General features: G+C 38.6%; 2 protein-coding genes across 5 annotated transcripts in view; one reads left to right on the plus strand and one right to left on the minus strand.

Moving 5' to 3' along the window:
* The first annotated feature begins 3768 nt into the window (after positions 1 to 3768).
* On the plus strand, positions 3769 to 10079 carry ankrd34ba (ankyrin repeat domain 34Ba). Its single transcript, XM_079599156.1, has 3 exons — positions 3769 to 3854; positions 5467 to 5583; positions 8259 to 10079. Exon 3 carries the CDS (start codon positions 8316 to 8318, stop codon positions 9954 to 9956), a length of 1641 nt encoding a protein of 546 aa, XP_079455282.1. The 5' UTR covers positions 3769 to 3854; positions 5467 to 5583; positions 8259 to 8315; the 3' UTR covers positions 9957 to 10079.
* Positions 10080 to 11322: 1243 nt separating this feature from the next.
* The window catches only part of zfyve16 (zinc finger, FYVE domain containing 16), a 28371-nt gene continuing 24824 nt past the window's right edge, over positions 11323 to 14869 (minus strand). For 2 of the 4 annotated variants that reach the window (XM_079600114.1, XM_079600112.1), the window contains one exon: positions 11327 to 14245. In XM_079600114.1, the coding sequence (XP_079456240.1) occupies positions 14087 to 14245 (159 nt within the window). In that variant the 3' untranslated portion in view covers positions 11327 to 14086. Of the gene's footprint in view, positions 14246 to 14869 lie in introns of all 4 variants that reach the window. The other 2 variants (XM_079600113.1, XR_013796178.1) reach the window with 2 other exon arrangements.

Genomic DNA, 14869 nt, shown 5'->3' on the forward strand with positions numbered 1-14869 from the left:
TATATATATGTATATATATATGTATATATATATATATATATATATATATATATATATATATATATATTTGGGTATATGTATAAATAACAAAGAGCATAAACTCAATAAATAGCCTTTGGGTCAGGGAATGCTTTGGCAAGGGCAACCCTGCGGGATTATGGGGGATTAGTGGTTTGTCTGTCAATCCCAAATATAGCAGCATATTCATAAATCTCAAAAACAGGGAGAGTGCGGCAATCTGTCTGTAGATGTCCTGTTTCTAAACAAATGCAAATGGCATGAAGAATCAAGATCAAAGATTTATGGATTTTGAAAAGGGCATTTTCAGGCCAGATGTTCACATACTGGGAACAAACATCCATTTTATTTGCACCACTAAACTGAAACTTCAAGTGCAAAACATTAAATGAACACGAAAAATTAATTTTGCTCTGCTACTTTTAGTGTTACTGTAAATATTGCTTTGTATTACCAAACACAGACTCTGTCAGCAACTGGGTTCTTCCCAAGAATAAAATTAAAATCTTTAAAAAGTAAGGCATTATCATACAAACAAATGTGTTAAAATTGCTCATATAGTGCCCTCTTGTGGCATGTCTGAATCAATAGGTCACTTTAGTGGTGCTTGATAAACCAAGCATCACTGTACTATTGCTCATGCATATCTGAAAATCATAGAGACTATTGACACCCTATCAACCACCTAACATATTATCAATCACACTATCAACAGCAAAGCAATGTCCTAAACCCTCAGAACACCCTAGCAACTGCATACCGTAGTATATTGTGTAATGGATTGCACATGTATAATTTTGTACATCTGAAAAAAAAAAAAAATCAATGTGAGCAGACATTGCCGACTGTTAATAGAGAAAAAGCATCACTAAATGTCACTCAGTTTACTGGAAGAAAAAAAAAAGTTGCACCTGATGTTCTTGAGTAGTTGCTATGACGATGGCTAAACAATTAGACTGTCCGCTGTGAAGCAGGTTCATGGTTTCTACTAACAGCAGACACATGTACAATGTTACAGTTCCATGTGTGTAACTAATAATACAATAAAAAACACTATAGTATACTATTCCGAACACAGCCAGTACACACTCACACACACACACAGTTTTTCATTTCTATCCTTGTGGGGACATTCCATAGGCGTAATGGTTTTTATACTGTACAAACTGTATATTCTATCCCCTTACACTGCCCCTATCCCTAAACCTACCCATCACAGGAGACATTCTGCATTTTTACATTTTCAAAAATATATAATTTAGTATGTTTATTAACCATTTCCCCTCATGGGGACCGCTGGCTGGTCCCCACAATGGAGGTGAATCTCAGGTTTTACTATCCTTGTGGGGACATTCGGTTCCCACAATGCATAATAAACCAAGCCACACACACACACACACACACACACACACACACACACACACACACACACACACACACACACACACACACACACACACAGATAAAGTCAATCACACTAAATAAATAAATTATTAAGTCTCTTTTTTTGCATTTCTTGATTATTGCATGGGGATAAACTGCTTGAATTTGTTCCTGAAGTAATTAGCTGTGTAATCCAATGCGGTTCCAAGTAGTACCCTGGAACAACATTTCAATCAACCTATCAGATTTAGATTTGAAGGATAGTTTCTTTGTTTTAGGCTTGCGACAAGGGTTAGGTGCTTCTACACAAAACCCCTAGGCTGCGTTCAAATCCAAAATTTGATGCCCATCACTCGCAAACTTCACTCGGATGTGCGTCATTGCTCACGTTGCACGAGTGCCCACTACTGGTGGAACTTGTGCAAAAGGTTTAAATGAGACGCACTAAGCCCTTGATCACTTGGGCCCTATTTTAACGATGGTAAATGCTAATCTAACTATCTAAGTGCATGGTCTAAAGCGCACAGCGCAAGTGCACTTAGTCGTGTCCGAATCCACTTTTGCTAGTTTAACGATGGGGGAAATGGTTGGCGCACCCGGCACATGGTCTAAAAGTGTTGTCCGTATTCTCTTAATGAGTAATGGGTGTGTTTGGACGTAACGTGCAATAAACCAATCAGAGTCTCGTCTCCCATTCCCTTTAAAAGCCAGTTGTGCTCACACCATGGCGGATTTGCTATTTACATGACAGTGTAGGAAGGAAAGGAGGAAACCGATCTGCTTGTGCGAGGTTAAGCGCGCGAGCAGATAATCTACAGGACTAAGTGTACGTGCGTTGTGGACCCACCTATAGGCGCATAAATAACAAAAAAAATATTGCACCATTGACTTTAGACCAGGTTAGAGTCTATTTCAGTTTCCTCAAAATAGCACGAGCCCCTGTTACTTATGAATAGGAGAAAGTGCAACTTATATATAAATAAATCCCGCCTTCTAAAGAAAAGAGCCAATCACCGATGAGTAAAGTCAGTGCGTCACTACACAGATGCCGTTACGGTACTGATCCACTTGTCCGACACGAATGTCGTGTGGTGTCGCAACGCCTCCCCACATGTGAACGTTGATGGGCGTTCTTCTAGTTTACCGCTATGGGCGTGGTTTTGAGCCAGCGGCCAGTCAAAAACAAAGGACCCGCGAGAGACTTCCCTCCGTCTCCATGTGCGTGCTTCTATTGGATAGACGCCTCGCGTTCAACGGAATTCATTTGCATAAAGATGGGCATCGGCCAGCTTTTTGACGCGCGGCATTTTTTCAAATGAAGCGCCGCCTTCCCGGAATGCTTTGCGAGCGCGTCAAAGTCGCTTGACGTCACCCATAGGAATATAGTGGAGTGCAGCGCGACAGAAGTGTTGCACGGACAAGTGGATCACCGCCGTTAGAAGCTCCGGTTCCTGAGACGCGCGCTAAGGACTGCATTAGCTTGGAAAAGCCTGAAAAAATGCAGTGTTTTGTCATAATTCAAGCGTTTAGAAAGAAAAATTATGAGACAGTTGTTGTCAGATTGCGTATGTGATTTAAATTATGAAATTTAATTGTAAGCTTGTTGGAACAGTTTTGGACAATTTGATGTTTCCCCATTTAAAGAGATAAGAGCTACACTTGCATGCCCGAGAGCTGTTTTAAAGATGGCTGCCGAGTTGAAAGACTTGTTTTAAACTTGTCTTTGTGTCTAGCCTCAATGCTCCATCCACATTACCTTTGGATAAAGTATTTTTACAAAACATACACCTGCAAGAAAAATAAATGTTAGTTCTGATTAATTATACCATGGTCTGAGTGAATACTCGATTCTGATTGGCTGCAGGGTGTCGATTAAAAACTGATGTAGGACACCTAGTAAAGGAGTTCTAAAACCGTTCGATTTCGATTGTAAAACTAATTAAAATATAAACTAATGTTTTAAAAATGTGTTATTTGGCAAGTGAACATGGTATAAGCGGGTTAATACCCTTCGAGGTGTCCATTGTCAGGTATTAATGGACTTCGGCGGAGGCAACCGTCCTCCGCGCCGTCGTCCATTAATACCTGACAATGGACACCTCGTTTACTTAAAAATTCCCTTCACAATGTTAATCCAGGAACATGTCAAAATCACGGCGACCAATGAAATCCACTCAGTCGGTGAGGAAGTTCACAGAGAGTTTAGTCAGGTTTAGTCAGACCTGTGAGTGCACAAGACGTACGCAGCGGTTCTTTATTTCACTGGTTGTCATGGAGATCGCATTGCTTAAGTGGACTGAATCTACGCCATCTCACCTTCCAATCAACCTGATGACAGTTCTTTTCACAAATGTAAAGTAGCTACAATTTCAGACCGAGTACATATGTATAAACACCATTATATCTAAGGTATGATGGAAAAAAGACAGGAAATACAGCTGTCCTCTAACAAGGTGGGTTTTTTTCTTCAGGAGTTGCTTCCTGTGCAAAGCATTTTATGTGTGGCTAATAGAATGGTAAAGTGTCTCTTACAGAAACTCAGGGTCTCTACAGTGAAGAAATACTTAAAACAATCAAAAAACTAATAATAACAGCATCACTTTTATACTCATAACTGAATGCAGATGCACAAGGGTTAATCTCATGAAACCGGTTGGGTAACATTCATCCCAAAATTAAAAATAACTTATCAGCCTATATTTTACATTAATAAAATTAAGCACATTTGTATTATTATATCAGAAATGTGATTTTTTTTTATAACAATAGAGCACATTTTTCCTTCAAAGTCTCATTATGGTAATATTTATACATCAGGTTTAATTTACTGCCTTTAATATATTTTATATAAAATAAAATAGAAAACATTGTACTAACAGCTGTCTATTACTGTAATACAAAATTACTGAATTCATTAGAATAACCATTAAGAATGAGAATTTAAAAAGAAAAGAAAAGCCATCCAATGGATAATGATGGATGGATGGATAGAACGATTGACAGATAGATGGAGGGATAGAATGATTGACAGATAGATGGAGGGATGGATAGAACGATTGACAGATAGATGGATGGATAGAACGATTGACAGATAGATGGAGGGATGGATGGATAGAACGATTGACAGATAGATGGATGGATAGAACGATTGACAGATAGATGGAGGGATGGATGGATAGAACGATTGACAGATAGATGGAGGGATGGATGGATAGAACGATTGACAGATAGATGGATGGATGGGTGGAACGATTGACAGATAGATGGATGGATGGGTGGAACGATTGACAGATAGATGGATGGATGGATGGATAGAACGATTGACAGATGGATGGATGGATGGATAAATAGAACAATTGACGGATAGATGGATGGATGGGTGGAACGATTAACAGATAGATGGAGGAATGGATGGATAGAACGATAGATGGATGGATGGGTGGAACGATTGACAGATAGATGGAGGGATGGATGGATAGAACGATAGATGGATGGATGGGTGGAACGATTGACAGATAGATGGAGGGATGGATGGATAGAACGATAGATGGATGGATGGATAGAACGATTGACAGATGGATGGATGGATAAATAGAACAATTGACGGATAGATGGATGGATGGGTGGAACGATTGACAGATAGATAGATAAATGGATAGATAGAATGATTGACAGATAGATAGAACGATTGACAGATGGATAGATAGACAGACAGACAGAAGAAATTCACTCTTGTGGTAGGCCCTCCTTAGAAAGAATATTGCCTCTGTTGCCCCTCAAAATCTTCCAAAATTGCTCTCTTAAATCGTTTCTAAATCCCTTCTCTCAATCCTGAAAGGGTCCAAATGTGTATGTGAAGTTCTTGAGAATCAAGGTTATTTTAAATCTTGATGTTGTCCTGCTTTTCTCTCTCTCTCTCTCTCTCTCTCTCTCTCTCTCTCTCTCTCTCTCTCTCTCTCTCTCTCTCTCTCTCTCTCTCTCTCTTTCTCTCTCTTTCTCTCTCTCTCCCTCCCTGTTTCTCCTCTCAGCATGTGAATAATGTGAACACCTCTCATTGTCGCTTAGATCTGATCAACGTCATGCCTGCAATACAAGCGCACTCAAACGCATTTACACTACAGACAGACAGGCAGCGGTGACATAACTATCTTCAGCCTCTATCCGGATCGCTGTGATTATACGGTAAGAGAATTTTTTTTTTATCTTCTTTATCCATACACCTTTGCATTAAGTATTTGCAATCAAGTAGTATTTGACATCAATTAATGAAACGAGCAGCTTCTGATAAATACACCTTTCATTTATACCATACGCAAACCGACACAAGAGAACATGTTCGTCCCACAAAGTTGATGCCACTGAATAAGGTTTGCTTAATGGTTAGATCTATTTTCACTGGTTAAGTTGAAGCAGTGAGAACATTCAGTGCCTTGATTATAATAGAAACACTTTGCAACCTCTTCAAAATCTCAAGTGCATACTGAATATGCAGTTTCGTATACCATCTTTCCATGTACATTACAAAGGCTTGAAGCGTAATGACAAAAATGACAATTTTTTATTTGTTTGCTCTTTTAATAAACACTGAAATGCAGAACAACTGGACAGGATTTTCAAAGGCCACTTTACTCTATCTATGTGCAACTCACAAGTGGATCTTCTCTACCTGCTCCCCCCAGGAGAGCTGAGCAGAACATCGCTGACATGGTACAATCACCGCTACGCAAAAGCAATCGTCATTTCCTCCATGGTAACAGCGTTCAAGCTGCTCATGGCAACTTGTTGAAACCTTGTTTTCACATAGAGGAAATGCACAATGGTACTTGGTTCCACTGACAGAGTTGCTTTGATTTTAACATCATGCGAATGTGATTATAGTCAGCATTCACTTATATGTGAGATTTGAGACGACTTTACATCCAGACTTTACATTACAGTCGTTTGAGAGGCAAAGCAAAACATTGCATTTTGGTGGAAGATTATAAGAATATAGACATTTATTTCAAAGGTCATCTATATTAATCACACACACAAATTACTTTTACACACCAACACCAGGAATGATTTTGATTTCGTGTTGCATTTTGGGGGGGAAAAATGTAAACATAGAAATTATCTTTGAAATAACGTGCACTGATAAATCATAAAACAATAACTGTGCCTTAATACATTTCGATTTTGATATCTTGTTGACTGAAAAATGTATATAAAAAGCATTGAAGCTGTACTAATATCTGGAAGTGATTGTTTTCAACAAGGCCAGATTCTGAGAATAGTTTGCAAAAGCAAACAAATTATAAATGGTTTAAGCAACACTAATTGCAAGGAGACTTCTTTATAATGCACTCCTAAGATGTAGGATGAAGCGTATAGAATACAGTATCTATAGTATACTCTCTTTACATAAGCACCACTAACTGTCTCTCTAATTGACTTTAAGGGTATGAAAGGACACTTGATAAACCCCAATCAGAGGGATGATGTTCTGCAGGCTCTGAGAAAGTAACAGCAAGGACAGCAAACACAATGGCCTTTAGAAAGATTGCAGTTGCTGAAGAAAGCGTGAGGGAGGCTGAGCTCTGCGCTCATGCTGAAAAGGACAGGCACCGTAAAGAATGTTGTCTGGCGGTAATGGCAAACAATAAAGCCAAGGTCTCTGCTTCGGTTTATTGAATTTAGTGTTTCAAAAAAAAAAAAAAGTACTGGAGCTGTAATTCTACAGAAAGAGAGCTTGTTGCCGAGCAAGGCTGGATTAAAAAAACATGTAGCAAAGTGGAAAGTGCATTTGGCTCCATTTTATTATTTTGCAGCATTTCTGTGCAACCAAATCAAGCACCTAATAATGAGCAGACCACAATATAACTCAAAGCTACTCATTTAGTACATGTAATGTGTGTAATTTGCCGAGCTTTTCAAATGGAAAGTGTTACAGATATTTGATATGCAAATTTCTAAGGCCTCTAAATTATCAATATGGCCAAAATGTTACTGAAATACTTGCACACTACATGCCTTCTGTTGTCTGATTGATAGTTTATACTTCTTTTTTTTTTAACTATTTGTACAAATGTCCACCTTCAGCTAATGGCTTTTTTGCTGTGAAAAATTTACAGATTTTTAATTAATTAAACATAAGAATGACTTATATATTATTAGTAATATTTCAAAATGAACATTTACTGATCTGAAGCAACTAAGGTTTGATTACCCATACGTCATTTTCTAGAAATGTGAGTATTAAATATTATCCATCAGACTTTTGAGGAAGGTTTATTTGTTGATCATTGTGTTGAAGTGCATTATATGTTTTAAGAGCATTTAAATATCATCAGACATTATTGGGAGATACAGTGACGATATGACTTATATACTGTTAAAAAGATCTCATTGATTTACATCACAAGATATCAGAATTTCATCTTACTCTGGCCATATTAATGTCAGCAACTGCATTTAGATTATTATTCAGTTTTCAGAGTTTGGACCTCTGAATAAAACTGGTGTTTTTTCCTTCATATTCTCACTGTCATTCAGTACTATATGAGTCTAAATAGCTTTCCTGTTGCTCAAACAGTAGCGTGTTAGCGCTCGCAACGCCAAGGTCATGGGTTCGATTCCCAGGGAAAGCAACATTTAAAATATGTACCTTGAAATGCAATGTAAGTCACTTTGGATGAAAGTGTCTGCCAAATGTAAAATGTCTTAAAATGATATATGATACTAAATTTTTTTGGGATTGTTTAATATTTTATCTAAAGCTTCAATAAACAGTTCCATTTTGAAAAATTTGATTGTTCATATTCTTCTTGTTATATGCTTAATGCTTTCCCTGGCTAATCCTGTTCCCCTCTTCACAGGTTTGTCATGGCAGCACCCGTGATCCGCAGGAGTGAGTCACAGTGAACGAGGTGAAGATGGAAAGTCCACAAGTGGTTGACAGCAACTCCTTGCTTAAGGCTGTCTACTTAAGTCGTCTCCGTCTCACACGGCTACTCCTGGAAGGCGGCGCTTACATAAACGAGAGCAATGAGTGTGGCGAAACACCCCTGACGATCGCCTGCAGGAGCAGACACACGGACCACCTAAGTGTTTCGAAGGTTAAAATGGTGGGGTACCTGCTTGAAAGTGGAGCTGACCCGAACATCCAGGATAAAAGTGGGAAGACCGCTTTAATGCACGCTTGCTTGGAGCAAGCTGGTTCTGAGGTGGTGGCGCTGCTCTTGGGTAGCGGAGCGGACCCATGTCTTGAGGACCACACTGGTTCTTCGGCTCTGATATACGCCATCAATGCCAGCGATGAAGAAACTCTTAAAATGTTGATAGATGCATGCAAAGCCAGAGGAAAAGAAGTTATCATCATCACCCCTGATAAACTTGCATGTGGAAGGCAAATGGCAAAACAGTTCCTATCCATTCCTCCACTTGCAATGGTGGAACAATGGGACAATCGAAACTCCACCATCGTTCCCTGTGCTTCTCCTTCTGATATTCTCCTCAGTACATCTCCACGTGGGACTCTTTCTTCTAGTCCTACAGAGCATATGTTTTCCTTCCAGGACTTACAAACCATGACGAATTCGCAGCCAAATTCTCCATCCCACCAGGCTCCCCTGGTGCACAGTCGAGTGAGCAAACTCCACAATCTCCAAAGATTACACTCCGAGCCTTGGCTGAAAATCCCGCAGTCTCTTCTGGCCCAACAACAGTACGCCAAAACCAACTCGGCTACGGAGGAACTCCCGGACATCACACTCGAAGAGGAGTCGACTTTCAAAATGAAGAGATTGGCTTTCGGTAATACACCGCTATCACGTCATTCCAGTGTTGATTTGAAAGAAGCCAACTGTTTGAGTCAAACTCTAAGCCGAAGCAATTGTGAAGGTCTAAGACCGGAAGGACTGTGCCGAAACATGTCCTTTGATAGCTTATCGTCCTTGCACTCGTTATCCCATCCCAATCTCCATTGCAAAAGCAGCGTGGAAGCTTCACCGCCTGATAAGGATCCAGGTAAATCCCTGCCAAATTTGGCTGTATCCAGTCTCCGCAACATCATCCAGAGAAGGCAACTAGGAATGGACCACTATAGCTCGGATTCTCAACTATCAGTGAGGCTTGCCAACTCCCCAGAAGACCGTAAAGGACATCTGGAGAAGAGAAAGCTTGCTAACTCACGTTCTCCTACTTTGGTAGGCTCCAGGGAGTCTCTTGAGACCACTTCGTTGACGCACCTGCACAGGAGGAATCCAATTAGCTACGAGCGTCGGGGCTCTGGGGCGCTTTTGGATCCCATTTCCCATCCTCGAGCTGGTTTCCTCCCTCCTCTAAACCAGCATGCTCTAATCCCAAACATCACTGGAAGCGTAAATTCAAGCAGCATTGGCTCCAGCAACAAAGCAGTTTGTGGCGTAGCAGCCGGGACGAAGCCTTGCATACCCTCGGCTCCTGCAGGTTTTCCTAAGGATCTCAAGACTAGGAGGATGCTGATAAGAAGACACTCCATGCAAACTGAGCAGCTCAAGCGGGTTGGTGACTTCACTGAGATTTTTGGACACTGAATGGTTGCAACTATTACTAAACAGTTTGACAATAAGGCGCCAATTTGCACTGACAAGAATTCATTGCTTGTTGCTGAAACTGAACAAATATCATCAATAATCTTGCGTCTAAAGCCTGGTTCACACGGGACGATTTAAAAATTGTCGGCCGATTTTTCAAACCTGAGAGACCCCACACACGGCGATAAAAAAAATCACAGGTCTAACAGTTCAAAATAAACATCACACACAAACCGATTTGACTCCCGAGCATTCCCAGGTCAGACGGGAAATCTCGCAAAATCCCTCGAGATCAAACGTGACTTCAGAGTAAACAATCATGGCGGACGAAGAGGATGCAGTGGCGATAGTTTGTAGTTTGTTTTTAACCGAAAAAAACCCCGGCTGTTTTGATTTTGTTTCCCGGTGCTTCCTCGCCGCCTCGTCACCTCACTTTCTGATTGGCTACACGACACAGTCCACAGGCTGCGTCCTCGTTTGTCCCCGGGGGACACCACAAACGAGGAGAAATCGGGCCAAAAAAATCCAACATGTTGGATATCCCCGATTTGAGATCGGAGCGGTCCCGACGTCCTTCCGAGCAGACGATATCTGAGGAATATCTGATAAGATTATTTTACGATAATCGGAACATCCTTAAGATTGTCGGAAGGGTTGAATCAGGGCTAAAATCGGCCTAATTATCCTGCCGTGTGAACCAGCCTTTAGCTAAAATGAACAATTTCAACCATGTATCCTTGAGGTGCAGTCACATGTACCGTTGCTCAGCAAAATCTAGTCATTACAATAGGAATCTAAACGATTGAATCGAATCTCAGATTTTGCTCGTATTTAAGTTGTTAACACAAATCGGCCGTGCTGACCAACAGAAAGCTGCTTGGTTTGAAAGTGAATACTGTGAGCTGTGCTTCATATATCTCTATGCTATTGACAATGGACCTTTTTGTTGCCCATGAAATTTCACTAATGTGACCGCTCCCTACAGTTAAAGACAATTTAATAGAAATGAATGGTTAAGAATGTGGCTAGTGCTTCAATTAAGAAAACAGGATACAAATGAAATGTAGGTTTGAAATAAAGAAAGCAACTGGTGGTTGAGGCATTAATGGCATAGAAAACTAGCTTGTCAACATACAAATTCATTCATAATACATTTGAGTCATTGTGTATAGAACATACTTTTGCTTGTGTATTGTTTGATGCTCACAATGTCTTTAAAAAAAACACAATCAATTGCAACAGAATTGTATATTGTGAGCAGTAAATGTGCAGAAAATCACTCGTCCATTTGGAAAATCTCAATTTATCTAAACGACAAAACAAAAGGTTGTTAGAAATACATGTCATAAATGAGCCTGAGACAATGAATTTGCGTATTTATCAAAATTTTATTCTACATGAGATACATATTAGAAATGAATGTTGTTTTGAAGAACATCCTTAGGTCCCATACCAGATAATTAAATCAAATAAATCTGGTTTTCATGAATAAATAGATATACATAATGCAAACTGGTACATAGCTTTTTGTAAAGCATAAAAAATACTTTAATTGTGATGATTTAATTAATCAGTAACAGTGAGAAAATAATTTAACTCCCAAAGTATTCCACAAAGCACGAATATAAGTGAGAAGATCTGAGATGTCTAAAATGCTTGACTCATTTCAGACATTTAATCTCAATCCTTCCGTAACAATCATCTGTATCTTAAGAATATTTGTATTTGGTTTGTGACAGAATTATAGAAGCCTTCAGATTATTTAAATATACAAGTCAATATATCAAATAAACTGATTCATCACTGTTTATGTTGTGTTTTATCACTAGTAATAAAAATGAAATAAAAAATAAGGAACAATCACTCGTCTTGTATTTCATTTCGCCAATCACAGTAAAAGTGCATTTTGCAAATTAATAAATTTAGATTTTTGTTCAGATGCAGCTTTTAAAAATGAATGATTTCAGAAACTTGGCATGAACATAATCTTAATTCATAAGGGGGGGTGGGGGGGCTTTGTTTTGCAGGTTTAAGATACATCATAAAACTGCAGGACCAAAGTCCTGGTGAACAGAGGTTAAAGGTTATTGCATTTATAAAATGGCTGCTTTAATTCAGAAACATCATCCAGAATAATTTAGAAGGAAATGAGATTCTTCAATCTGTCAAACTCATTAAAAGTAACAGATACTTTATCATCTGTAGTATAGTGAGAACCAGTGCTTAATTTGTAAATCATAAGTTGCCGGAATAATAAAAATAACATGCCATGTAATCAAATCCCTATTTAGGCTAATTTTAGGCAACTCGCATTCATTTATTAGATACACAAATCATAAATAATATATTTTCCAATCAAAAAGGCAACATTTGACTAAAGAGTAGTTAATTGCCAGTCTTTTAACATTTCTATCGTAAGATATGCCAGTTATTAATTTAATAAACATTTAATAATTCACTGCTTGCATCTTACCTCGCGCTCTTTCTGTGTTAAAACTTAAGAATCATCATCATGCTAGATGTCATGCTCAGATTCTTTGATTTTATTGGCCGTTTTAATCATCTTGACATTAGCGAGCGCTGTAATTAGATTCAGACCAGACTGACAAATTAACTTTCAACTTTTTGACATCCTTACAACATACAGAGTACAAGCTCAATGGAGAGCAGCAGAACTAAATAAAGAGTATCAAATACTGGGGATGTGTTCACATTCTCTATTGATATTGTGTTAATGTAAATAGCACATTTATGGCCGGGAGAGATAGAAAGAACATGGTAGTTTCTTCACTGTTAGCATTTGTATTGCTAATCTTTCCCTTTCTGTAACTACACCCAATATTTAGTTTAACATAAACGCCTCTTCCGACGAGAGATACTGGATCCGCACAAACAGATCACAAATTAAGCACTGGTGAGGAAATTTGGCATCTTCATTAACTGGCATAATGGTTGGCCGACCAAAGTTTAAATATCATGGAAAGTGTTCAGATGCGTTTTACAAGCCAACTTTAAAAGCCCGATTTTTTAATTTCCTGGTTGGTCACACCAACAACACATTTGTAGTGTTAATAGTTGGGGCTGTTATTCAGCTTGTCCAGTAAAATTAATTATTAAAGCCAATAAAGCCATTTAAAGGTTTCAATAAAAGACCTTTTCTTTAAATCAATACAGTAGTGTGAAAATAATGATATAAATGTTAAAGCAAATTGTTTAATAGAATGATTTTACAGTCTTTTTCCTTTACACTGGAACTGTATTTTTGGTAAATATATGTGGTTTGAAACGAAACAACCAACAATTTTTTTTATAAGCATGACATCGAGTTATACACTCAACTGCGTTTTTTTTGGGTTATAATTGCAGAATGAGTTATGCTTTGTAATTTTAACGCCCTATCAAAAATATCACCTTTAATCAACACATGAACTGTTCCAAAAATAGTATTTGAGCTTAATAAAAGCTTAATTGAATTAGCAGATGATTTCATCTATACGTTTTAAATATTCAAACTGAGGAGTATTTTAACCTCTGTGTATTTTACAGATCGAGGAACATCGACTAATCATAAGACGTAGTACTTAGAAAGTACAATAATCAGTACATAAAATCTTCATATGGATTCTTACGTCCACACGAAGCTACTTCATATGGTAACAGTAAATTATGACGGATGGAGAAAAAAACACCGCAGATTCCAGCTCAGAAAAACGGACGTTAAATTTGAGAAACGCGGGACTTCACATGCTCGGTCACGGTGTGCGCAATCAAGTAATGATTATAATTCTCTGTATATCTGACATCATAGTCATACAAAAACAATTCAGTTTTGAGTTCAAACCAACATTCATCGACCAGCATCCACCGAACAGACCCCCGGAAACACAACCGAAGAAGCACAGCACAGTTCTCATGTTTTTATTGTGTTGCTGATCCAAGACCTCTGCTTTATTCTAAAGGATCGCTAATATAGTTCCACTTTAGTGAAGTGCTTTTTAATTTCCTTTAAAATGCATCAAACTCTCCATACCTTGTCATAAATCGGGTAAGGAGTTTCTATGCATCTGCAACTCATCGGTTACGAATGTGAAGGTTTCACTGGCTGCCTTTGATTGGAAAGTCAGCAGCGTTCAAATGCTCATTGAGATGTAGAAGAAAAACTCCATGTCCATGGTCTGGTGGGGGACACAGGAGCTTCCTCCGTGGATGACGGGAATCAGAGCCCCGTCCAGATCGTTCATATACTTCTGAGGCAGGAGGAGGCCACTAGAGCCAGCCTGGTACTCAACCTACAAAAACACAATCAGTGGGTTACAAATGCACTTATGTATTTAATCTACATACTACAGTGTCTTGAGAGTTACTAATGAAGGAGTGATGCCAGTAACAAACCATTTTTTACAAAAAGCATCAGTGAAAAATCTTAAATGTCACCTTATACTGGCCCGCAGAATTAAAACTCTGAATCAAATGCTCAAGTCTCAAGATTCATTTCAGTTTAGGATCTAGCTCCTAAACTCTGGAATAGCCTTCCTGATATTGTCCAAGGCTCAGACTCGCTCTCCCAGTTTAAAACTAGATTAAAGACGCATCTCTTTAGCCAAGCATTCACATAATGCATCTCATACCTTTTATACTACAGTTAAATCAGATCAAATGGATTCATATTATGAACAGCAGCTACGCTATTTTTTTCCCATCTGCCTGGCGATATGTTATGCCCTAAATTAATACATGATTAACTAACTGTATTTTTCTATGTACATTTCTGAAATGCATTTTCTGTAAAGCTGCTTTGAAACAAAATGTATTGTGAAAAGCGCTTTACAAATACATTTGAATTGAATTGAACCGGTTATTTCAGGTGGTTTCAATGAACTGGGTTAAATGTTGAATCAAGCGGTTTAATCCAA

This window comes from Phoxinus phoxinus (genome assembly GCF_949152265.1).
Source record: "Phoxinus phoxinus genome assembly, chromosome: 23".
NCBI lineage: Eukaryota > Metazoa > Chordata > Actinopteri > Cypriniformes > Leuciscidae > Phoxinus > Phoxinus phoxinus.

Bases quoted from the DNA above. Each gene is read 5' to 3' on its own strand.
- ankrd34ba (XM_079599156.1), top strand. From the start codon at position 8,316: ATGGAAAGTCCACAAGTGGTTGACAGCAACTCCTTGCTTAAGGCTGTC.